Below are 26061 nucleotides of genomic sequence, written 5' to 3' on the forward strand. Positions count from 1 at the left end.
TTTCAGCCAACTTTTTATTCAAACAAAATACACAAATGAAATTAAACAACCACATCCAGAAACCCTTGGGTAAGTAAACAAGAAGACCCCAAGCCTCCTAAACATCACTTGAAGGTTCCCCCCTCCCCCAAAGAAGGTAACTAAGGGTAGTTGCCGTGTGCCTTCAATTTGCTACCAATTTATGGGGGGTTTTCTTGCTAAGTTGCTCCAGAGGGGGGTTGCCATTACCATCCTCTGAGGCTGAGAGAGTGTAACTTGCCCAAGGTCACCCAGTGCATCTCCCTGGTTGAACAGGGATTTCAATCTTGCTCTTGAGTCCGCTCAATCCACTACCCCTTGCAGGGATATCTGACATCTTTTTACAGACACAGCATCTCACTGTAATAATCTAAAGCTCTAAGTAGAGTTTTCCTTACTATACAGTCTGATCAAAATCAAGGTATTTTCTGGACATAATCTCTAAGGCATGAGTTAGATGAGCAATGTGCAACCAGGGCCATTTTGTGGCTCCCATGGCTGTCTATAGTTTGTTTTTTAAATCCACATATTTTTCCACTCCAAAATGGCCTCTGGGTCTAGAGGTGGCATTTGTACCTTGCCTCACCTGACCAATTTAGACTTAGGAGAAGACTTTTTTTTAAACACAAAGTGAACAGAAAGCAATCTGTATTCACATCCTATTGTTAAAAAAGGCTTCTGGCCCCAAACCATGGTGAATATGCCCCCTAGCCCCTAGAGACCATTTGAGGGCAAGTGTGTGTGTCTAGAGTGGGCCCTTTGTATCCCCTGATGTTTGGGTCCAGGACTCCGCCATAATCTCTCTGGGAACCTCTAGGTCTTCCAGTGTGATTTCTACAGATGTTGCCCACACAGTTGAGCTGGAGGACCTTGAGATTCCTAGCTACAAGATATCAATCAAATCCATGAACAATCAAATCTGGAAATGTGGAGGGCTGACTGTATTTTAAATATTTTCAAACCATAAATGGTTGAATCTGTGGATACAGAGTTCCAAATGTATATATATTTGGTGGGAGCAGATATGGAGGGGGGGTATCCTTGGCGGTTTCCAAGGGGGCTAATGCAGCTCCCAAGCCTTCCACAGTTGGTCACCCATGCTCTAAGGTAAGAGAAATCTAACAAATAATCAGACAATATCTTTGTTGTTAGCACTCTCTCCAGAACATCTTCATTGCTAAACTGCCTTTATTTGCTTGAGTCACTGGTTTCTCCATCAGCTCTCATCGTTCCTTGTTTATCAGAGACTCACCACAGCCATCTGGCAAATCTTGGATATTACCTGGGCCAGCTTTGTCAAAGAGAACTGCTTTTGTCTTTTCTGCAACATCTGTGTTAACTGCAGGAATCTCATGTTCCAATCCAACATGTTCTTTTCCACAACCGCTACCAAATGCCATTAAGGCACAGATATGTCATTTCCTTCTGGCTGTCTCTGATACTACTGATAGCTTTATGTTGTAAGTTTTCCAAAATGTCTTCATGGATTATTGCTCTAATCATCTGCTGGTCTTCTTCTGCTGTGATCAATTGGCTGAAAGAATACTTTGCAAAACAGGCTTGTTATAACACCTTGGGGTCCTCTGGTTGTAGAAGCAATGACATATTTGGTGTGGGGAAAATCAGTTCTACAAATATGCAGGTAAGAAGTGAGCCAAGGTTTGGTGAATTCCCTGGAGCACAGTCTGATACCAGAAGAACCTTGGTTCAAAATTACACTGCCTCCCTACAAATGTACAGTGCGCCCACATCATATGCGGGCGTGCCATACACATCTTTCAGCATATGCTGGAAGACGCACCAGAAAGACTTCTCCCACGCCCCGGAAGAAGCAATGGAGTGCGTCCCTTGATGTGCTGGGTGCAAGCCGCGGGAACAAGCCCCATTAATTTTAACGGGGCTTGAGTTTACGCATTTTTTCCCCTTACACGGCGGGGTCCAGAATGGATCCCCCATGTAGGGAAGGGCCAACTGTAATATCACATTTAAAAAAGAATAAGTCTAATTTTTGAACCCCATACAATACTGTGAGTGAACAAATTAAACTTTTAAAAAATGAAGCTTTTACTCAATGCATAAAATGCAAATCTGAATTGAGTAATTAATTCTAATTTATTCAGAAAAAAATGATTCATTTATTCATTTTATTCAGATAAAAAACACCTCCTGACTCAGCACTCAAGGGAAACAAGCCAATCTTTGTCACATGTCCTGAAATTCTGTCTCGCACTTCCTAGGGATGTGGGCACCCCAAGTTGGGAACCCTTAAGAGGGCAAAGCCTTCCAAAATAGCCCTGTTTCATCTGCTCTAAACACCAAATTCAGAGGGTATCACTCTTCCTCCACTATACTTTTGAAGTGGATGCGGATTTCTTAGCTGCCTGGACTGTAGCATTTGTACCTCCACTCAAGAAGCGGACACTATGAATTCTGGCACGTTTCTTGAATTTGTGGAACCACCCACGGGAGGCCACAAATGTTTCTGTAGTGCCTTCTTCTTGTGCCTTTAACTGGTGAAAGAGACTTAAGGCTTTGTGTTGTATTGCCAACTGACTGATTGGCATGTGATGCTGTCTCATATCATCTACCCAAACACTCAGTAGTCTCTCCATTTTCTCAATGATACTGTGTCGTGTGCGTGTTAATATACCAATAGTAACATCACTGCAGTTTTGCACAGAGGACTTGATTTTTTCTGATTGGTTTAAAATAGTCTTTAAAGTGGATTGTGCCAGCCCCAAAGACTGTGCCACTCGACTTTTCCTTTCACCAGCCTCCACCCTTCTTATAATTTCCATTTTGGTTGCTAAACTTATAGATCTACGTTTTTTTGACACGCTGGGAGGAGCTAATGAAGCAGGTTTATTGGCTCTCCCAGTTTCTGTAAATGTGTTACAACACTGTAAACATTTGTACAGTAGCTCTCCTGTATTGCTTTGATGGTTAGGAAGGATATTGTTGTGCCTGAAGCAATTTCTACACTCAGAGCATTTATACAGTCTTTCTCCTGTATGGATTCTTTGATGGGCAGCAAGGCCATCGTTTTGTGTGAAGCTTTGCCCATGGACTGTCCATTCATAGGGTTTCTCTACTGAGTGGTTTCTTTGATCAACAGCAAATTTACAGCTTTCTCTGAATTGCTTTCCACACTCCACATATTTGTATGACTCCTTGCTTGCATGAGTCAGTTGATGGTCAACAAGTGTATCATTCTGTCTAAAGCTTCTTCCACACTCTAAGCATTTATAGGGTTTCTCTCCCGTGTCACCTGTTTGATAGACAGTAAGTCTATTACCCTGTATGAAGCTCTTTCTGCAGTCTGAGTATCTGTAGGGTTTGTCTTCTACATGGATTATTTGGTGCTCAGTAAAGCTGTTGCATTGACAGAAGCTCCTTCCACACACTGAGCATGGGAAATATTTGCCTTCTGTTTGAGTTCGTTGATGAACAACAGCATGTACCCTCCACTTGAAAGTCTTTCCACATTCTGAGTCTTTAAATAGCTCTTTTGGTTCATGTACTCCTGCAGGTACACCAGTTAGGTTTTTTGTCCAACAAAGGAATATATTATTTTCTCTTTCTGTGCAACATTCTTCTAGTTGTGAGATTTCATGGGAAGGCACACTTTGAGAAAACCCAGATCTCTTCATCCACTTCTGTTCTGCTGTGCTTTTTCTGCTCTGTTGTTCATCCTTTGTATCACTCTTCCTCAGAGCACCTGGAGAAAAAGAGAGAGGAACATGATCCAAAAGGAATGAAGTTTCAAATCAGAGAGCAAATTCAATTGCAGTAAGACTAAAAATGTCAGGTAAGGGAACTGTCATTGGTAACTGCCATGTCAAGGAATCCCTATTCCTGACAGATTTTGTATTTGTGGGGCTTCCAAAGTTGAAGGTCTAGCACTTTATTTATTGCATTGCCAGCTTTATGCTTGTTGCAAGGGGCCAACCCCTTTGTGACTTGTAGGATTGCCCTTTTTGCTGTCAAAGCAGCTACCTTAAGAGGAATCAAGAAATAGAACAAGGATTAATATAGTTTCATCTTGCACAGAAGAATTACCTTTTATGATTATTTGTTTTAATTATATATAATTTCTGAGATTTTATTAGTTTAGCTGTTTGCTAGCTTTGGCTACTTTGAAATGGTCTAGAAACTTATTCAATAAAAAATACTTTGACTTTGTTAACTGCAACCCTCCAATGTGGGACAGGACCACTCTTTCCCTCACAGGCCATTCTGATAAACCGTCCCATCAGCAAGAGAGGAGATAGAAGAAACTGCCACCATTACCACTGTTATCTTCTGTTTTAGTGGCCCATTCTTGTTCTTATTGACTTTACTAAGCTGCTCTGCAGAAGGCCAGCCAACATAGTGAAGGGTCTACAACTGAAGCACTATGAAGATCAGTTCAGTGAACTGAACTTGTTTGGCCTGGATAAGAAAGTACTGAAAAGTCATACAATAGCTGTCTTCAAATGCCTATCATGTAGAAGATTTATTGGGTCCTTGGTATACATTAGGGTTTGGTTCTAGGACCTCCAGTGCATACCAAAATCCACAGATGCTCAAGTCTCATTAAGTACAATGGCACAGTAAAATGGTGTTCCTTACATAAAAAGACAAAGTCAACATATGCTTTTTGAAATTTATCTATATTTTAAATATTTTTATTTAAATATTTGGATGGCTGAATCCATATGATATGGAGAGCTGACAGTAATTAAACAGTGGAACAACATTTATGGTCAGAGCCATTTGATAGTGGAACAGACTACATTCAGCCCTCCATATCCACGGATTCTGCATCCACTAATTCCACCATCCACAGCTTGCAAATATTTTTTTTAATTCCCCAAAGCAAACCTTGATCTTGCCATTTTATATAAGGGATGCTATTTTACTGCTACCCATTACTATATAATGGGACTTGAGTATACATAGATTTTGGTATCCATTGGGGGGGTTGTTCCTGGAACCAAACCGCAGCAGATACCAAGGGCCCACTCTATGTTGGTAATAAACTCTCGTTTGAGGTTTTTTAAGGCTGGATGGCCACCTCTTAGGGATGTTGCAGTTGCAGATTCTGGCACTGGCAGGGGATTGAACTAAACTATAGCTTAGGCCCAGGATACCTGAAGGACCGCCTCTCCCCGTACATTCCGTCCCGCACCCTCAGAACATCTGGGCAGCAACTACTTAGGGTGCCAGGGGCCAGGTTGTCCTCCACTATGAGGAGGACATTTTCTATCGCTGCCCCGGCCCTTTGGAACACTCTGCCCATAGAGCTCCGCTCGACTACCTCCCTGGCCCAATTCAGAAAGGACCTGAAAACCTTCCTTTTCCAACTAGCATTCCCCAACTAAAGTCCAGTGGGCCTCCCTTCCTCTTCTGTGGCAAAGAGGTTGGGCTAATGGGGCTTTTATATTGTTCTTATATTGTTTTTGCACTGTTTTATTGTATTGTTTTTGCTTACTGTATTGTATTTTTATATGTTGGAAACCGCCCTGATCTATGGAAGGGCGGTATATAAATAAAATTTTTATTATTTATTATTATTATTATTATTATTATATGTCCCCTAGAGGCCAACTCCACTTTGAATCTATGAGTCAGTCCCTACATTCCAAAGAAAGAAATTGGAGATGGAGTGGGCAGTTAAGGGAAGGATGAAATTGTTCTAAAGACTGCACAGCCCTCTACTTATCAATAGGTATCAGACAAAAAGGTTTCAACGCAGCCTAAGATGAATAATTCAAAATGGAAGGAAGATTTCAGCCTTTAGAATGAACAAATATATATGGTAAGCTCAGAGTTATGAACTAAGGCTGGGAAAATAATAATTACTACTAATAAGATTTATTTATAGCCTGCCCAATCACAAAGAATCTGGGCAGGTTACAACAGTATAAATAAATTTAAAATACAATAAAATACAAAATTAATCCCTACCCAACCCCCCGATCCCTTTTGCCTTCCTTAAGCAAAGGTTGTGTTCTCCTCAAGTTGGCCTATGGCAGTCATGATCCCACACCAGATTCGAAGCAAAGTATTAACGAGAGAACATTTACTGCATTAGTCCTTTGACCACAGTCCTTTAAAATCTAATTAACAGTTTCTGTATAAAGATAATGATTTTTAATATTACTAAAATTAGTATCATATACAAATATAAACCACAAAATATTGCCAATATGGAAACAGTGTTTATAATACAATGCCAGGGAGAGAAAATAACTTTATGTCTGAAATATTTCTCATATGTTCATGTCTCCCTGACAATTTGCCCAAATGCATTCAAAATATTAAACTTTATGGGGCATTATAATTAATAGTAAGCCACAGACAAGAGTTGAACAAAGTTTTTTTAAATAATTCTACTGAGATATATATTTAAAAACAAAACAAAACTTTGTACTAAAGCAATAATGTATTTCAGCATTGCCCGCTCTTAATAAAACTTCTTGATAATGACAATTTAAAATGTATTATTAGAAAAAGACAGATTAAAAACTTGTGTGAATTAAAGGTTATTTATGTGGTAAATAAAACCCATAGCAATGGTATATATTAAGAGAACCAGGGATCGAAAATATTTTAAAACAAATAATTCTAAAATTAGAAAGTTAAAAGGACTGGAAAAAAACAGTCCTTTTAACATTGCATGTTAAACTAGAGGCACTACTGATAGTAACTGACTGGCAGCCAGTATAGTATTATTATAGTGCAACGATGGAGAACCTTTTAGGGGCTGAGTGCTTAAACTAAAAGGTCTTGTGGCACCAGGTGTTATTCAGTGCCAGGGGCGGGACTTTCAGGGCAGGACTTCTTCCCCTGCCCTCCCAGGCCTTCAGCTGCCTCTAGCATGTCCAACATGGTATATTCCCCAAAACTGATACAATCCAACAATACCAGCAATTCCTGGTTCTAGGATCTTTCAGCCAAAGCACAGAGGGAACCTTACCCAGAGAGGCCACTATCCCACAAGTCTCCTCCATGATCTCCCTGTGTAGAGCCCTCTGGCATGGGTCCAGCAGAGCCCACTCCTCCTCTGTGAAACGCACAGCAACCTCTTCAAAGGCCATCAAATCCTGAAACAAGAACAAATAATTATCACACTATTGTGTGATTGTGAGTTCTCTTCCAGATCCAAAGTTTCCTGGGTGACTGTCAAAGCAAAATCAATGTGAAGGATATTGACAAAAGGAATTGCTAACAAAACTCCCAATATTATATCCAGGTCACAATCCACCTCTGTAATAACATGCCCCATTTTGGTCATCCCAATCACAACTAGCAACTTAGAGAGCAGGAAAAGATGAAGAAGGCAAACAAAAGCCTCAGGAGGCTTGACAGATTTCTCTACATCAAGGGGGAGAACTGTGAGGGCTACCACATGTTACTGGACTGCAACATCCATCAACCCTACTCAACACAGGCAGTGCTGAAGAATGTGGATAATTCATTGAATCATAGAGCTGGAAGAGACCCCTCCAATCCAACCCGCTGCCCTGAAAGAATACACCATTAAAGTAGTCCTGACAGATGGCCACCCAGCTTCTATTTAAAAATCTCCACAAACAGCTTCTACTGTTAGAATGTTTCTCCTAATGTTTAGGTAGAATCTCTTTTCCTGCAGCTTGAATCCACTGATCCAGGTCCGATTCTCTGGAGCAGCAGAAAATAAGCACATTGAAGTAGAACTCTGGGAGACCACAATCAGAATCCCCACTTAGCCACAGAAACCACTGGGTGAGCCACATTCCTTCAGCCTCAGAGGAAGGCAAAGACAACCTTCCTCTGAACAAATCTGGCCGAGAAAACCCTGTGATAGGGTCACCTTAGGGTCACCATAAGTCAGAAACTACTTGAAGGCACACAACAACAACCACCTAAAGAGAGCTGTATGTAATCTATCCTATATCAACAGTTTTGATTCAGTACAACTATTAGAGTGTTTTTTTCCACTAAAGGATATAGGTGAGTCTCTGGACACAGGTAAAAGGTAAAGATAGTCCCTTGACATGAATGTCTAGTCGTTACCGACTATAGGGGGCGGTGCTCATCTCTGTTTCTAAGCTGAAGAGCCAGCATTGACCGAGGACTGCTCTGGTGGTCATGTGGCCAGCATGACTACATCGAATACCTTCCCACTGAGAATTATACCTATCTATCTATCTACTTGCCTTTGCATGCTTTCAAACTGCTAGGTTGGCAGAAGCTGAGATTAGTGACAAACGCTCACTCCATCAGGCAGTACCCAGGCCTTGAACTGCCAACCTTCTGATCTTCCGATCATCAGAACTGGCGTTTTAACCAGTAAGCCACTGCACCCCAGTACAGGTAACTTGCCACAATTTGTCTTGATTACTTGTACTTGTGACTGACAGAGTAACAAGTGATTTTGCATAACAGAAACAAGTTTAGCAGTGCATTCATTTGTTAGTCTGTTCCTCTGAGCATGAAGCTTGTCTCCTTAGAAGAATTAGATCATCATATCCTATATTTAGCCCATCAAACATGATTCATTACAGTTGAAAAGCCCAGACAGCTATGGATAAACACACACAGAAAAAAATATAGGTAAATTTTTCATTTCACATCTCTGTTCATAACCAAGATATCTAGAGTTCCCTCCTCTACCCAGCTCTAATAGAGCTCTGCTCCCATTGATCTATTCCTACCTGATCTGGTTGGGCTGCAACCATGTCCATTGCAACAGGAGAAGTCCTTGGACAAGGCCAGAGGTTTAGTCTCTCGCCTGTGAGGGAGAAAGAGATGATTGGATACTGTACACTGCAGTACCACTGCAAAAACATTTTTATTCAAGCAAGCTTTTAATGTATAATTATGTCAGGGAGGTTTTTACACAGGGAGTGTCTTTTCATAATGTTTTTAATTTTTGTATGTTGATGTAATTTTAAACTGTTTTTAATTAGTTGATTTTAATTAGTTTATTTTAATTGTCTTTTAATTTTTTATTGTAAAGATGCTTTTATGGTTTTATTTATGAGCTGCCTTGGGTCCCTTTCTGGGCAGCACAGAAATGAATGCAAGGCCATGAAAGAAAGAAATAAAATTCCTGGACTAGATTCCATTTGCTACCAGAGGCACTTTTTCCAAAAATTTAAATCTTAAGAGGAGAGAGATCATACTAACAAAATTAAGAAACACTTGTATCCTATTGGGGTAATACATTTATTCTTCAAGTGGTCTGGCCCTCTGATATCTTGCATAAGGATACCTCACTGTGCTGGCTTCAATGTGCTCAGGCCCCATTCTTCCCACAGCTGATGCCTCTGCCACCCATGTGCTCAACCCAGTCAACCATCCATGTGCTCAAACCAGCCACAACAATAGCAAGAGAAGGAGGAGGAGAAGCCTGACAGCTGATGGCCAACATGTTATTGGGAGAAAGAAGGTTTGCAAGGTAGGAGAAGGAGGGCCTATTCTGCCACAGTTGTTGTTTCTGCTCCCTCTGCTCTTCTGGGATCCCATAAAGATTTATACAGTGAGTCCTTGGTATCCGCTGGGGTTTCGTTCCAGGACCCACCATGGATACCAAGATCTATAGATGCTCAAATCCCATTATATACAAAAACATAGTAAAATGGTGTCCCTTATATAAAATAACAAAGATCAGGGTTTGCTTTTTAAAAATTACACACACACACACACACACACACTGTATATAAGCAGCCCTTCTTCACACTTGGAGGTCTTCAAAAGTAACAACCTGAAGGGGAGGCTCAGCTTCTGAATTTCTTCTAATAGACGGGTGGGACTACCTGGACTAAAAGGTCCCCTTCCAACTCCTATGATTCTGTGGTCCCAGTGTCAAGAAACAAACAGGAAGTGAACAGTAAGGAGTGTAAGGCGGAAATAGCTTCATGAAGCCTTTCTATGCATTTCTCAGTTCTTAGCTTGGACTTCTCTAATGTCTTTAAGAGTTGGAAACAAATGCTGATTTCATGTGTTCAAAAGCCCAAGAGAAGCATCTTTTCCCCAACTGTTGATGTGTTTTCAAGTTGTTGTTGACTTACAGCAATCCTAATCAAAAGGTGTTCTAGACAAAATTTCTTCAGAGGAGTTTTGCCCTTGCCATCCTCTGAGGATAAGAAAGTGTGACTTGCCCAAGGTCCCCCAGCAGGTTTACACAGCTGAGTGGAAATTCAAACCCTCCTCAAAACCTTAGTCCAACACTCAAACCACTAACCCCCACTGGCTCTTTTCCTTAGTCAACGTGAATATGAGAGCACCACAAAAATTCCAGAAATACTCTCAAGAGAGCAAGGCCAAACTATGAGGAGAATCCATAATTCCATACCAAGAGAGGTAGCACCTTTGTCATCCTCCTCCATGAGCCATCTCTTAGTCTGCTGCTGGGTCTCCTCTGCCTTAAGCAATGCAGTGGCTGCTTTGCCTAACTCCATCTTCATCTGAAATGAAGCAGAAGGGCAGGGAAAAGAGTAGTGAGGAAAGGAAACGAACAATCTTGGAACAGTCCTGGCCAATGGCAGTAATTTGCTGAAAACATTACACTATTTTGTGCTGAGCCTAATTCAAGGTACTGAATTATCTGAAGTATCTTTTTGTATTGCTAATAGCATTTATATTTTACTTCCTGGACTTTAAAATGCTTAAAGTCTGTACCTACATGGCCAGAGGGAGGAGTGGCCTGTCTGCATGGATGTCCCTCCATATCATATTAAGTGAGAGCAACAACAACTTCACAAAATGTAGGACTGTGACTAACGTCATCATATATTTTTTCCTCTTATATTATTTTTAATTTCTTTGCCTGATGAAGAAGCCAGTGGAGCTTCAAAAGCTTGTGACATGTATTTTGTGCATTTTGGTTGGCCCAAAAAAGGTATCACTGGTTTGTGGATTATGGACATTATTGTATTGTGCTATATGACGAACACGGCTACTCCTGGATAACCTTTTAAGGTACTGATGTCTACCATTTAAGAGCTCATTGAATGGAACCCAAACACCTGCAGATCCTCCTCTGCCACAAGAATCTACTGCATGCATTAAGATGATTAAGCCTTTCATTGAGCATCATCAGTGGGAGAAGTGTATTTTGTACATACAAAAGAGAGGGTCCCTTCTGTTGTGGCAGACTGACTCTGGAATCCTTTTATGCAAAAGGATCTTGTAGCACCTTTGAGACTAACTGTGTGAAAGATGCTGTAGTATAAGCTTTTGTAGACTTGGTCTATTCCTCTGATGGATGGAATAAATTGGTGCCCAGGAAAGATCTTTATAATCAGATTGTGTGAACAACCCTACAAATGAAAAACATGTGGGTATGGTGATGAGGTGACAAGTTCAGTTTTAAGGATAGGAGGGACAAAGGTAGGAGGAAAGATGTTGCCTAGGGCGAGGCTGGGTGGATGATCATATGAATGGTGGAGGGAGTTTTGAAATATGGTGCGTGAAGGCTTCCAAGCAGAAAAGAGATATATTAAACTGGCCACCTCTTTCACACAGTTAGTGGTGCAAAACACACCGCAGAAATAATCCAATCTGTCTGAGACCACTTTAACTGCCCTGGCTCAGTGCTAGGGAATTCTGAGAACTATAGTTCTCAGAGAGCTCTCTGACAGTGAAGGCTAAATGTCTCAGAAAATAGTTTCCAGAATTCCCTAGCATTGAGTTAGGGCAGTTAAAGTAGTCTCCAACTGAATTATTTCTGCAGTGTGTTTTGGACCAGTCTCCAAGGTGCTACAAGATTCCCTTGAATAAAAGTATTCCAGACTAACACATCTGTGTCTATGAATTCTGGAATACCTTTCTTATAGATGCCTGCATAGTGCTGATACTACTGTCTTTTCAACAGAAGGTTTGTATTTGTTCAAGCATTTTAACTAGTTATAAACAACGGTTCTTTTTTTTAAAGGACAGTTAAGGATTTTTAAAAGAACATAAAAATACCAGTGGAATCTTACCTTAGCAATGCACTGGCTCTTGGGGATTAAGACAATGCAGAAACCTCTCATGCCAGCTGAACTGCTCTTATGTGGCATAACTCTATCATGCCAGCTGAACTCAGAGATCAAACAACAGAGGAATTTGCCAACATAACTGCTCTGCCTGCTGAACCCCTCTCCCCTCTTCACAAAAGTGAAAGGATACTTTCTGCCCTTCTTGGACATCCATTAATTAACCAAGTGATTTGTGTGGCTAGAAATGGTCTCCTTCTGCTTCTGTGAGGAGAGAGGAGTACCTCTGTTTCTACAAGAAACTTGGAAATATAGAGTTGGAAGAGGCCCCAAGGAGCTGGAGGAGTTGGAGGAAATCCCAAGGGCCATCCAGTCCAACCTCCACCTGCCATGCAGGAATATACAGTCAAAACATCCCCAACAGATGGCCATTCAGTCTTTGTTTAAAAACCTCCAAAGAAGGAGATTCCACCAATCTCTGAAGCAGCCTATTCCACTATCAAACAGCTCTTACTGTCAGGTCTTCCTATTGCTGAGGTGGAATCTCTTTTGCTGTACTGTAGCTTCTATCCATTGTTCGGTGTCCTGTTCTCTGGAGCAGCAGAAAAAAAGCTTGCTCCATCCTCAGTATGATATCCCTTCAAATATTTAAAGAAGGCTATCATATCACCTCTTAACCGTCTCTTATCCAGGCTAAACATACCCAGCTCCCTAAACTGTTCCTCATAGGGCATGGTTTCCAGACCCTTCACCCTCCTCTGGATACACTTCAGCTTGTCAACCTCACATAGTGCCTTACACAAAATTCACCAGAACATCACCTGTTTTGAGTGATTTCTACCACATTTGCTGCTCCTTGGAATGATCACAGCCAAATGCTCTCACCTCTTCCTCCATCTGCTTCTCCTCCTCTGCCTGGCTCAGGAGGAAACCTTCTGCCAGGGCCACAGCCTGGGAACTGGTCTCTGCCCCACACTCTCGAACCCAGCTCTCCATCTCCGGGGGAAGGATAGCCAGGAACTGCTCCAGGATCACCAGGTCCAGCATCTGAGTCTTTGTGTGCTTCTCTGGCTTCAGCCATTGCTGGCAAAGGTTGTGAATTTGCCTACAAACCTCCCGGGGTCCTTTGGCATCCTGGTAGCAGAAATCCCTGAAGCGCTGGCGCTGGACCTCAGAGCTGCCAGTGTCCTTGGTCAGGTCCTTCTGGCCTGTTCTTTCCCAGAATGCTCCATTGTTCCCAGGGCCAATGGCATCATGGCATCCCCTTTGGGCTTTAGGACCAGCTGGCTCTGGCTCTTTCATCTCCACTCAGCCTCTAAAGGGGTTCAAAGAATCTCTTTGCAGGCCTGCCAATTTCTTTCTTAAGGCAAAGGGAGTTGTTGCCTTAGGATCACATATTGCAGAGAACACAAGCACTTCCGTCTCCAATTGTTTTATCTCCAAAAGGAAAGATGCCTTAAGAAAGCTTCATCCTGTAAGAAAATCAGATGAATATCAAAATCAAAAGACAATATTGCTGAGGTGAAGGCCTAGAGCACTGCCACTAACAGTTCCCATACCTCAAACCAGAGCTCTTCTAGATCCAGGTATGAGAAGATGAGGTAGGGGCTAGACCCTTGGGCCCCAAACATTTGTGCAGCTGGATTCTGGACCCTGAGATAGTGTGTGTGTGTGGGGAGAAACTAACACATTACAAAATAAACGTGGGCATTTTGACAGACCAGAGAGTGGCTCTTGCTTGTTGTTAAATCTCACCATATCCGAGGTCTAATTTGCACTGCAGAAATAATGCAGATTGACCCTGTTGTAACTGCCATGGCTCAGGGGTTTGTAGTTTGTTGTGGGACCAGAGTTCTCTAACAGAGGAGGCTAAAATATCTCACAAAACTACAAAACCCAGCATTCTATAGTACTGAGCCACGGCAGTTAAAGCAGTGTCAAACTGCATTATTTCTGCAGTGCAAATCAGACCACAGTCTTAGCCTCAGAAAACCTTGTGGTAGGTTCACCTTGTTGTTCTTGTTGTTAACTCTAGGCCCTGACTCATGGTGACCCTGTGAATGAGATCCCCTATTCTCTGCTCACGTCCTGCAGATTCATCTGGTGCATGGTCTTCCTCTCTTCCTACTTCCCTCCACCTTCCCCAGCATCATTGTCTTTTGCAGTGAGTCCTGCCTCCTCATGATGTGCTCCATATACCACCATTTAGTCATCTTGGCTTCCAGGGAGATTTCTGGCTTGATCTGCTCTAGGACCCATTTGTTTGTCCTTTTGGCCATCCATGGGATCTCAGCACTCTTCTCTAGCACCACAGCTCAAATGAACTTTTTTCCCCTATCTACTTTCTTCACTGTCCAGCTCTTGCATCTGTACATGGTGATGGGGAAATACAGCGGCTTGGATGATCCTCACGTTCATGTTCATTTGTATATTTACACTCTTTAGGATCTTTTCCTGTTCTTTCATAGCTGCCCTTCCCATTCCTAGTTTTCTTATTTCTTAACTGCAGTCTCCATTCTGATCAGTGTTTGAGCCAAGTTATAGGAAATGGTTTGATTATTTCAATGCCTTAGTCAGAAACAACTAAGGTACACAACTATCTCTCTCTCTATAGATATATAGATATACACTCACACACAATCGCTCTTTCTTTGTATACATACATGAAAGCCAGTTTGGTGCAGTGGTTTGAGTGTTGGACTATGACTCTGGAGACCAGGGTTAGATTTCCAGCTCATCCATGGAAACTCACTGGGTGACACTCTCTCAGCCTCAGGGAAAGGCAATGGACAACTGAACAAATCTGGACAAGGGAAAAAAAATTATAGGGTTGCCTTGGGGTCAACATAAGTTGAAAATGATGTGAAGGCACACAATAACATACTGTATATATAAACACACACACACACACACACATATATATATACATACATTGGGCAAGTCACATATTCTCATCCCCCCAAACACCTGTGATAGTTTTACCTTAGGGTTACCATAAGTGGGAAATGACTTGAAGCCACACAACAACATATATACATATAAGTATATAAATATGCACACAAACACACTGAGAAAGTCACACACTCTCAGCCCCCCAAAAACTTAGGGTCACTATTAAGTGGGAAATGATCTGAAGGCTCAGAACAACAACAACAACAACAACAACAACAACACCACACATAGATATCTCACACACACACACATATATACACACACACATACACAGAGCAAGTCACACACTCTCCCTCCCTCCCAAAATCCCATGATAGGTCCATGGCCTTAGGGTTGCCATAAAAAAATAAATAATAAAATAAAGTTTTTATTTTTATCCTGCGAACAAGGTTAAAAACAGTAATACAAAAAACATTATAAAATACAAACATCAATAAAAATCACAGGCAAAAAAGGCCCCATAGCCCAACCTCTTGGCCACGGAAGAGGAGGGAGGCCCACAGGATTTTATTCGGGGAATGCCTGTTGGAACAGGAAGGTTTTCAGGTCCTTCCTGAATTGGGCCAGGGAGCTCTATGGGCAGCGCATTCCAAAGGGCTGGGGCAGCCGTGGAGAATGTCCTCCGTGTGGTGGAGGATAATCTCGCCCCAGGCACCTTCAGTAATTGCTGCCCAGACGTTCTGAGGGTGCGAGGCGGAATGTACGGGGAGAGGCGGTCCTTCAGGAAACCTGAACTCCGTTTTCTCTGGATTCAGCTTCAAGTCAGAAAAGACTTGAAGGAGGCACACAACAAAAGGCGACCCTCTATCACGGCTCTTCAGGTTCCTCTCCACCTTCCCCTGAGAGGCTGAGAGAGTGTGGCTCTGCCCAAGGGCACCCAGTGGGCTTCCAGAGGCAGTCTCTCCCCACGGAGTGCCCTCTGAGTCTCCCACCCGGAGAGCTTCAGCCCTGCTTCCTTTGCTTTGCCTGACCTTTCCTAGCTCTGGAGCCCAGCCGCTGGTGGCTCTCTTACAGCTGCTAGTCCTCAAACTCCTTGGAAGCAGGAGGCAGTGGGCCAGGAGGCGTGGCTTCCAGGACTTCCGGTGAGGGAAAGAGGCCGGAAGTGGGAGAAATCTGAGACAACACTGCCACTCTAGGAACTGAGACTCGCTGACTTTAACCCTGAGGTGGCTTTTTACTGTTCCATGTTTTGGACTTCAACTCCCAGAAGCCTCAGCCAGTTTGGCCCAACAGCCAGGCATTCTGGGAGCTGAAGTCCAAAACATCTGGTAGTTCCCAAACTCTGGCCTAGTAGTTTTGGACTTCATAGAATCATAGAGTTAGAAGAATCCCTGAGGGCCATCCAATGCAACCCCATTCTGCCATGCAGGAACTCACAGTCAAAACGCCCCCTCTGACAGATGGGCACCCAGCCTCTGCTTAAAGGCCTCCAAGGAGGGAGACTCCACCACTCTCTGAGGAAGGAGTTTGTTCCACTGTCCAACAGCCCTTTCTGTCAGGAGGTTCCTCCTAATGTTGAGGTGGAATCTCTCTTTCTGGAGCTTGCATCCATTGTTTTGGGGCCTAGTCTCTGGAGCAACAGAATACAAGCTTGCTCCCTCCTCAATATGACACCCCTTCAAATACTTAAACAGGGCTATCATATCACCTCTTAACAGTGCATTTTATCAAAGGTATTCCCAGAATCTAAATAAATCATAGCTACCTGATCAGTACTATCAGAATTTAAAGCAACTAAGGTCCAAAACAATCTTCAGAAACAATCCAGTTTAAGACCACTTTAACTGCCCTGGCTCAGTGCTAGGGAATCTTGGAAACTGTAGTTTATTGTGGCACCAGAGCTCTCTGACAGAGAAGGCTAAACGTCTCACAAAACTAGAGTTCCCAGAATTCGCTAGCATTAAGCCAGCACAGTTAAAGCAGTCTCAAACTGACTGAAGACTTGTGTGATGTCCGTCCAAGCATCATTGTAAACTTCACTTATCTTGATATATCTTGGGAGTCAAAACTCCGACAAACTCTGAAAGTCCTGACAAATTCCTCACTTGCCTTGTTGATAAATGTCTTTTCCCAAACAATGAAAGTGATCACAAGGGGATCAACTGTCTGAACCCTTACCAACGGGGAGGAATTGGTAAATATGATTAAAGTAGTAGGAACTTTAGGCAAAAGTGACCACAACCTCTTGGGATTTTGTTATACAAAAGAAAGAGAAAGGAGAGGGTAGTCAAGATCCCACACTGGACTTCAATAAATTTGCTGTAAATAAGTGTAAGAAAATACTGGGTGAATTCCCAGAATTAGAAATCTAACAGGTTTATCTAACAGAAATCTAACAAGAATTATTATTATTATTATTATTATTATTATCATCATCATCATCATCATCATCATCTTCAGAGAATGCTGGCATGGAAGAGAGTTGGGTGTATATGTGTGTGTGTATACATACATAGTGTGTGACCTTGGATGAAGAGGAGTTATTTCCATGTTAATCTGTGTATTGTTATGTTGAATGGCAAGGCCTCAGGGTGGGAGGATATACAAAGAGGATTTGTGTCTGTTTTATTAGAGATCACACCTGGACAGCTTCAGCAGGAAAGAAGAAACCGTTCTATGCCACCTTTCTCCCAAAAGGGACCCAAGATGGCTCACAATATAAAAAAACCCATCAAACCATCAGGCTAATCCATCAAACCAATAGATTCCAATGATAAGAAAGGAGACTATGTGTTAAGTATTAAAAATACTAACTTCCCAGCTGTACAGACTGTCTGCTAATAGGATGAACTACCTTGAAAAGTGGTAGGTTTCAAATAGAGGTTGGATAAAGGACGCTGTGAATGTCCTGCATTGGCATGGCTGGATTAAATGACTCTTGGGATTTTTTCAACTCTACTGTTCTAAGATACTAAGTTCTTATTGAGATATCGGCATATGTGTAGCACCATAAAGATCACCCAAAGCGAATGGACATAACAGAATAATACACTACATACATTCTTTCATGCTAGTTTATTTTTAAAACATCTTACAAGATTGTTAGCCTATATAATTTGTTCCTCTCCTACATTCTGATATCCAAGCAGATGCCCATCCTGTATTTGTAATTTGTATATTAAACTATGTTTAAAACATGGTTATGACTAGTACAAAATTTATTTCCATGCTCATAACAATTATATGGTTTGTGTGTTTAGTGGTGCGATGTTAGGCTTTGGCTGGAAATGAAGCTCTTTCCACACTCCAAGAATTTATTTATGGTTTCTTTCCAGATAATTTGATGGTTATCAAACCATTGCTATGCTGAAGTGTCTTCCGAAACTTTTCTCTTTATCCTGTGAGTATTCGTTGATGTGTAGTAAGGTCACTCCTCAGAAATAATTTTCACACTCTGAATATGTATTTGGTTGTCTTTCTTTGTACGTTTTAGAGATTGCTCTATCCTGCCAGCAGTACACCAGTTTTGCACATATAAAGAGAAAATAATCACACCAATCTAACCAAAAGTGAAGACCTACACTTCAGAAGAAAGGTACAGGCTGTTTTGAACTCCAGTGATGCCCAGGTTTACCTTTTTACTCATTTATTCTTCTCCCCTCTGCCACTTATCACACTAAACATTCAGTTCTAGACTGGCAACTGACATGTCACGGCATACAGAATACACAGCATACAGCAAAGATATTAATTTCATTGTAATTCAATATTTTCAAGTCTTTCCAAGGTATACATGGGGACCCATGAACATCATCCTTATTGGAAGGCTATAAGGAATAACAACAGTTTGTATCTGTTTTTGTGGAAATTTATTTCTAACACATCCTTTCTACATTTTCTTTCTTTCCTCCATGCCAGAGTATAGGGAGAAGCCTGATCTCAAGAAAGTGTAGATTATGTGGTACACAGAAAGACTGCACCTAAGACTTAAGTTTTGACTCAACTTGGGAGTATTTAAAGTTGTTTTCAACAGAGTTATCTTTTTTAAAGTGAGAATGAAGTCCAGTTCTGTGTGGTCCTCCTATACTCTGAGCAATCATACTATTTCTCTCCTATGTGGACTTTTTGATGTTTGTGAAGGCCACTTCTTTCTGTAAATGTCTTTTCACATCCTGAGCATTTATAAGGTCTCTCTCCTGTGTGGGTTCTTTGATGGCTAGCAAGAACATTGCTGTACATGAAACACTTTCCACACTCTGAACATTTATAAGGTCTCTCTCCTGTGTGGATTCTTTGATGGCTAGTAAGACCACCTTTCTGTGTGAAGTTTTTCCCACACTCTGAACATTTATATGGTTTCTCCCCTGTGTGGGTTCTTTGATGTTTAGTAAGTCCACTCCAGTTTCTCAGGCTCTTTCCACACTCTGAACATTTGTAGGGTCGTTCACCTGTGTGGGTCTTTCTATGCTCAAAAAGATTACTGTTGCGTCTGAAGCTCTTTCCACACTCTAAGCATTTGTATGGTCTCTCTCCTGTATGGGTGTTTTGATGGCAGACAAGTCCTGCTTTTTCTGTGAAGCTTTTGCCACATTCTGAGCATTTGTATGGTCTCTCTCCTGTGTGAATTTTTTGATGTTTAGTAAGGGCCCGGTTCTCTTTGAAGCTCTTTCCGCACTCTGTACATTTGTATGGTCTCTTTCCTGTATGGTTATTTTGATGGTATAGCAGACTAGCTTTTTGTCTGAAGCTTTTCCCACATTCTGAACATTTATATGGTTTCTCTCCTGTGTGAATTCTCTGATGTTTAGCAAGAATACCACTGTCGCCAAAGCTCTTTCCACATTCTGAACATTTATATGGTTTCTCTCCTGTATGGATTCTTTGATGTTTAGCAAGAACACCTCTCTGTCGGAAATTCTTTCCACACTCTGAACATTTATATGGTTTTTCTCCTGTATGGATTCTTTGATGGTTAACAAGAACATTGCTGTGCCCGAAACTCATTCCACATATTGAACATTTATAAGGTCGCTCTCCAGTGTGGATTCTTTGGTGGTGAATAAGGCTACTTTTTTCTGTGAAGTCTTTCCCACATTCCAAGCATTTAAATGGTTTCTCTCCTCTGTGGATTCTTTGATGTTTACTAAGCCCATTAGCATATTTGTAGCTGTTTCCACACACTGAGCAATTGTATGGTCTCTCTCCTGTGTGTGTTCTTACATGCTCAATAAGGGTACTGCTGTGTTTGAAGGTCTTTCCACACTCCGAGCATCTGTATGGTTTCTCTTCTCTGTGAAGTCTTTTATGGACAAGAAGGTTGAAACTCCATTTGAAACTCTTTCCACAATCTGAGCATTTGTAAACTCTGTTTGCTACATGGACTATTTGATTTTTAGTCAGACTTTTGCACCCACTGAAGTTCTTTTTACACACTGAATGTGCAACATATTTTCCTCCTCTACAGGCTCTTTGATGCACAATAGCATGTACCTTCCACTTGAATGGTTTTCCATACTCTGAGTGTTTAACTGATTCCTTTACTCCATACACCCCTGTTAGTACTCCAGCACTTGAAACCCTAGTTAAGGTTTTTGCCCAGGGAAAGAATATTTCATTTTCCTTTCCTGTGAAACACTCTTCAAGCAGTGGGAGTTTAAGGGAGTCTCCATCTTGAGAAAAACCCAATTTCTTCCTCCACTTTTCTTTTGCTTTGGTTCTTCTTTTCTGCAGCTCTTCCTTTGTCGTACTCGTTTTCACAGTTCCTGCAGGAAGAAAGACAGAAATATGAGGGAAGAATTATATTACAGAACTCATTTAGAATGAAAACAAAGAAAGGAGGGTGGTGAACTGCCACTGTCAGCTCTGCTATCTGGACATCCTCCTCCAAGGTGCGACAGGGCCCTCTTCCCCTTTACAGACATTCCAACCAACTATCCCACAAGGAGGTAAGGAGATGTTTTCTTGCTAAATTTCTTCAGAGGGATTTTTCTATTGACATCCTCTGAGGCTGAGAGTGTGCGACTTGCTCAAGGTCACCCAATGAGTTCACATGGCGGAGCCAGGATTCAAACTCTGGACTCCAGAATCACAGTTCAATACTCAAACCACTACACCATGCTGGCTCTCATGTATGGTATTATCACCATAATAACAAGTCACGGACAAGTTGAGCAAAATTATTTAAGAATTCCACTAAGATATGAACTTGGGTACATGCAAAAGAAAAAACCTTTCTAGCATAACAGTATGGGAGACATGGGACAACCATTGCTGATATACTTGCATTATAATGATAACTAACATTGGAAAATGTAATAGTAATTTATTAAGGACTGATGTGATTTAAAGATTAGTTACATGATAAAAATAGCTTTGAATTTGTATATTGACAGAATTTGATTTTGTTGAAACTGTAGTTTCAGGGAAAAGGCTGGAAGGGACTACAGATCATAGAATCATAGAATTGGAAGGGATCCCATGCGCCATCACATCCAATCCCTTGCTCATTGCAGGGTCTCCACATAAACATACTGAATGATAAGAGAGAAGAAGTAGCTAAGTTACTGTTTGCATACATACGAATATTTTACGATTTGAAACATAAAGAGGATTAAAAAGATAGTGTGGAGGTGGATGCTATTATGTATTAAAATAGTTACTATTAACTGGCAGCCAGTACTCCCAGCTTTTGATGATCTGCTTGCATTTCCAAACTAAGATTTGAAATGAAGACCTCCAACTGTAACTTTTTTAAGGATCAGAGTACATAATGCAAGCACATTAAATCAATGGCAGGTTCATATTTTGTTATGTTTAATAAGGCCTGTTCATCCAGAGACACCCCACCACCACCACAGGTGTTCAGGGCATTTCAGCACTTTTCTCTTTATTTCCAAAATGATGGAAATGTTCCATCTTTTGGATTACAACCCCTAAAACCCTCCATCCAGGATGTTTTGTATGCCCAACATGGAAATCTCTCAAACTGATACAGACCTACAGCATGAACAATTCCTGGTTCCAAGATTACTCAGACAAGGTGCTAAGGGAGCCTTACCGAGAGAGGCCACAATCTCACAAGTCTCCGCCATGATTTCTCTGTGCAGATCTTTCTGGCCAGGATCCAGAAGAGCCCACTCTTCCTTTGTGAAATACACAGCAACTTCCTGAAAGGTCACCAGATCCTAAAATAATAATAAGAAGATGACGAGGAGGAGGAGATAATCAGCCTCTGCATGTGGCTGTGAATTTTGTTGCAAAACTTCCTTGATAGTTATGACCCCCAAATCCACAGGTTTTGTAAACCTCGGGCGGGATACAGACGGGCAGGAGAAGACGTCTTGGAGGTGTATTCTGCTGAATACGGAGTCTCCAGACCGTTCAGGTGTTGTGTGCGTCCACTGGGGGGCAGGGAAGACGCCTCACCTGGGTCCGTTTTCAGACCCGGAGTTTTTCCAAACAACCGCCGCCTCGGAGGCCGCTGCAAAAGAGAAGGCGGCTTTCCCTTCACGGGCCCCCCGGACCCCAAACCACGCCTTTTTTTTTTTCCCTTTAAAAAGAAGTTATTGATAAAAATTAAATTAAACTAAATTAAAAAAAAAATACAAAAACCGGCTTGGCGGCTGCGCAGCCTGCCAGCTTTTGGGCAGAGCTAAAGCAGCGGCGGTAAGAAAAGCCCGATTGCAAATTTAAAGCTGCCCAAGCCCCCCTTTTAAAAAAACTTGTTTTCCTCCCTCGCCAGGCCAGTCAACGCAGCTGCCCAAGAACCAATGGTGGGTCCTCCGCTGCCAGCTGTGATTCATCTGGTGTTGGCAATCCCTTGTCCTCTTGTCACTTGTTTGGCCAAGTGTCACAAGTCATCATAGATGCCTCCTCTCCTATGTGGTCCCTCAGGCGCTCCAACTAATGCCTGCCTGAATCTGTCAATGGCGCAGCAAAAGCTGTCGCCGCCTGCCACTCCCACCAAACCCCAAAGCCAGATACGCTGTTCCCCCTGCCATCCCCCATCACCTCCCTTTGTAAAAATGTAAATATTTTAAAGTGGTTTTTAAAGCCGTTTTTTTTTTTATTTGTTAGGTGAAAATGGCAACAGGAATGTTGTTGTAGGGGTTCACTTTAATTTCAAACTTTCCCCCAAGTTCTATGCAGCGCATGCGTACATTTGCTCTAGGGCTTAAAGGGTTTAGGGTTAGGAGTCTTTAAATGCCCGCTGCAAGCTGTGCTGCAGGCTTCCCTCCTCCAACACCTGCAATGGCAGCTGAACAGAGAGCTGCAATTAAAGCCTGACTGCAAACCTGTACGGCGCAATGTTTCCCCAGACCAACGACGCATTAATGTGGCGACACAGCAGAACACGGAACCTTTTAAATGGGACAACGTTAATTAGCTGCATAAGCATTCTGATCGTACCCATGGGCAGCAGCTTACATGACGAGCTGCGCAGAACTGCCGCACAATCAATTCAAAAAACGGAAAAAGAAGGCGTAGAAAAAGCATAGCACCTTTTTTAATAGTCCGCTCTTCTTTCCCGCTTTGAGGTGGCGTGCGGGTGGGCTTGTGTCCATGGCCGCCTTCAGGTAAGGCCCTCCTAGACGGCTCTCCCCTACTTCATGACTTCAGAAGACCAATCCAACCCTTTTGTTGCCCGTCTTGTATCGTATCCCTCAGCATCCCGCCCCAAAGTTCCTCACTTTTAAACTGAGCCCCCCGCCCCCCAAAAAAAAAAAAGGTTTCTCTAGGCCCATGCAGGTTCTTCCAGCATAAAACTTCATGACCAACATTCCTGCCTGGAATGCAGTTGGCCCCTCCCACTTTGCCAGCTTTGACTTTTTTTTCCAGATTTTGCCTTAGGAGAATCCTCTAGGTCCCCTCCTAGGTTGACTTCTATGTCAACATCTTGCAGGATTTTTGAAACCTTAGAACTGTGCTGGAGACCTAGAGATTCCTAGAAAACTAACATTTCCTTTCAAGGGTGTACTTGTAGGTTTTTTTCCCCAAGTGCAATTCTAATCTAATGGTCAAAAAACCTCTGCCAGAAGGTTGACCACAGAGTTTTTCTGCTAGAGTACTAGCAACTCTAGAGAGGTGTTCTCTCAAGGTTAAAAAAAAAAAGTGCCTTTTTTTTTTTAAATTTTGCAGTTTTTTTTCCACTTTTTCATGGGGGTCCGGTGCCCCCTAACCCCAGCAATGTAGAGGTGCCCAACTATATATAGCATTCAAATCGAATATCCGCATCTTCACTAGTTGTTGAATAGTAGTGTGAACGTGCCCAAGTGCTAAGGCCATGTTGGGGTTTCCCATGGGGCTGAGTGGGGATTCAAAAGTCAACCCTGGGTCTGTATCTCATAGTTCCCCAAATGTTTCAAACAGGCTACACCATGCTGGGCTGCTGCAAGGGATTGTTGAATCCCAACATGGCAAAGGTCTCTGCCGTGTTTAGCCACCAGACTGCTAGAACACAAATAGGTTTGGATCCAGAAAGGGTCCTCCGCTCGATTTTAGGTGATGAACCTAGCCAGTTCAGAGTGTGTCCCCCCCTACTAGTTCCTCCTGGAGCTTGGCCTTCCCTAGTCCTTCTTCTTTTCCCCCCTACCTGATCTGGCAGTGACTGCATCCATATTCCAGTGCGTCATGGAAAAATCCTTTGAACAAAGACCAGATGTTCATCATAAACCACCTTGAAGGGAGACAACGGAAGTTCCAAAAAGTGTTCAAGGCTGTGCGAAGGAACCGTGGGCAAGTTATATCACTAGCAGTCACAAGATCTGCTTTTTTTTTAATAATTTTTTTTATTATATACAATCAGCCTCTTATCCACAAGCTTCTGCACCACAGTTTTCACCATCCCACATTGAAAATATATATATTTAAACATAAATCTAAAAAGCAAATCTTGATTTGCCATTTTATATAAAGGACACACAATTTACTATGCGTCAAACATAATGGGACTAGGAGTATCCATAGATTTTGGTATCCATGGGGGGGGGGGGGTCCCGGGAACCAGCAAATACCCAAAGCTTACTGTAGATAAGGCAGAAATTATATCAACTAAGTTAAAGGTCCAAAATACTGATGCAATAATGTCCCACCCACAAAACCCTGTTCCACAAGTAGTTGAGCTTCTTGAATTCGTCCACAAAAGAGGCAATTCTTGTGCTTTGTACATTTCAAGCAATTTTTTATTCAACAACAACAACAAACAAATATTATTTATGTAACTGTTTGTTTTAATATCTAACCTCCTCCAAGCACAGGATTGAAATGGTGTAAACAACATTTTAAAAAATGCAATGCAACTTTTAAAAAAATCTTCTTTAGTACAAAAGTTAAATAACAATTGAACTAAATTTGAATTTAAAAACACAGTTAAAAACAGCATTGAAAAACACAGTAAAAAGAACACCTACAAGCAACCCCCCCCTTAAGAGATCGGTAATGCCGCACATAATAAAAATCAATCAATAAAAAGGTCTTTACTTTGCTAGTGGAAAGACAACAGGGATGGGGACAAACAGACTTCTTGGGAAGGTTAATGCCACAACTTAGGAAGCGGCTACCAGAAAAGCTTTCTTTAATGGCCCTCAACAAATACGCCTGTGAATGGGTGTCAGAACTGAAAGAAAGCCTTCCATCGCAACCTTAGAGCAGTAATTTACCCAAAGGGACTTCAATGCCAGAGGATCTGGCTAACCTTGCCAGAGTAAGGAACTCTGGTAGCTGAAGGCCAAACTGGAAGACCAAAGTTTGGGAAACACTTTCTTAGAGCATGGGCAGGCTCTATAAGAAATACCATTTTTTCCAATAATTAGGAATCAAACGGTGTAAGGCTTGGAAAGTCAACAGCCAGCAACTCTGAATTATGTTTGGAAATGGATCTGCAGCCAGTGGAGTTGGTTTTCATCAATAGGGCTATATGCTTCCTCTTTGTTTCTGATCAGCAAACCTGGCGGCAGCATTTGGACTTGCTAAAGTTGGCGAACCAGTTGACAAAGGGCAGACCCCACAGAGAGTCGGTTACAGTAATCCAAATAAGTTATAAACAATGTGTGGCGTCATTGTAGCCAGATCTGATGTCTAAAGGACCAGAACACAACTGGCACATCAGTTTTAACTGTGCAAAACACAACTCCGGGCCACCACTGAAACCTGGACAATCCAGCTCAGAGTTGATAATCAAGAGAACACCCTCAGCTGCGATCCG

The 26061-nt window shown here is 42.0% G+C and overlaps 2 protein-coding genes across 3 annotated transcripts; both read right to left on the minus strand.

Moving 5' to 3' along the window:
- Window positions 1-15980, minus strand: LOC121921872 (zinc finger protein with KRAB and SCAN domains 8-like). Of its 2 annotated transcripts, none has more exons than XM_042450544.1 (6): window positions 15890-15980; window positions 12852-13438; window positions 10343-10454; window positions 8700-8776; window positions 6980-7106; window positions 1-3736 (listed from the first exon to the last, which is right to left on the minus strand). In XM_042450544.1, the coding sequence occupies exons 2-6, from the start codon at window positions 13266-13268 to the stop codon at window positions 2364-2366; spliced, it is 2106 nt and encodes a 701-aa protein (XP_042306478.1). In that variant the 5' UTR covers window positions 13269-13438; window positions 15890-15980; the 3' UTR covers window positions 1-2363. The 2 variants fall into 2 exon arrangements, with proteins under 2 accessions (XP_042306478.1, XP_042306479.1); XM_042450545.1 differs by lacking the exon at window positions 15890-15980 and adding an exon at window positions 14630-14694.
- Window positions 15981-17925: 1945 nt separating this feature from the next.
- LOC121921914 (zinc finger protein 883-like) lies at window positions 17926-24509 on the minus strand. The gene is made up of 3 exons (XM_042450641.1): window positions 24451-24509; window positions 21916-22042; window positions 17926-20620 (listed from the first exon to the last, which is right to left on the minus strand). The coding sequence occupies exons 1-3, from the start codon at window positions 24469-24471 to the stop codon at window positions 18960-18962; spliced, it is 1809 nt and encodes a 602-aa protein (XP_042306575.1). The 5' UTR covers window positions 24472-24509; the 3' UTR covers window positions 17926-18959.
- Window positions 24510-26061: the final 1552 nt, after the last annotated feature.

The sequence above is a fragment of the Sceloporus undulatus genome, chromosome 2, assembly GCF_019175285.1.
Source record: "Sceloporus undulatus isolate JIND9_A2432 ecotype Alabama chromosome 2, SceUnd_v1.1, whole genome shotgun sequence".
NCBI classification, from domain to species: Eukaryota; Metazoa; Chordata; class Lepidosauria; order Squamata; family Phrynosomatidae; genus Sceloporus; species Sceloporus undulatus.

Excerpts from the sequence above, each read along its gene's own strand:
- LOC121921872 (XM_042450544.1), bottom strand. The coding sequence starts at position 13,268 with ATGAAAGAGCCAGAGCCAGCTGGTCCTAAAGCCCAAAGGGGATGCCAT. Across the intron at positions 7,107-8,699 it reads TTGCAGCCCAACCAGATCAG|GATTTGATGGCCTTTGAAGA; the intron begins GTAGGAATAGAT and ends TTCTTGTTTCAG. Across the intron at positions 3,737-6,979 it reads TGGGATAGTGGCCTCTCTGG|GTGCTCTGAGGAAGAGTGAT; the intron begins GTAAGGTTCCCT and ends CTTTTTCTCCAG.
- LOC121921914 (XM_042450641.1), bottom strand. The coding sequence starts at position 24,471 with ATGCAGTCACTGCCAGATCAG. Across the intron at positions 22,043-24,450 it reads TGCAGTCACTGCCAGATCAG|GATCTGGTGACCTTTCAGGA; the intron begins GTAGGGGGGAAA and ends TTATTATTTTAG. Across the intron at positions 20,621-21,915 it reads TGAGATTGTGGCCTCTCTCG|GAACTGTGAAAACGAGTACG; the intron begins GTAAGGCTCCCT and ends TTCTTCCTGCAG.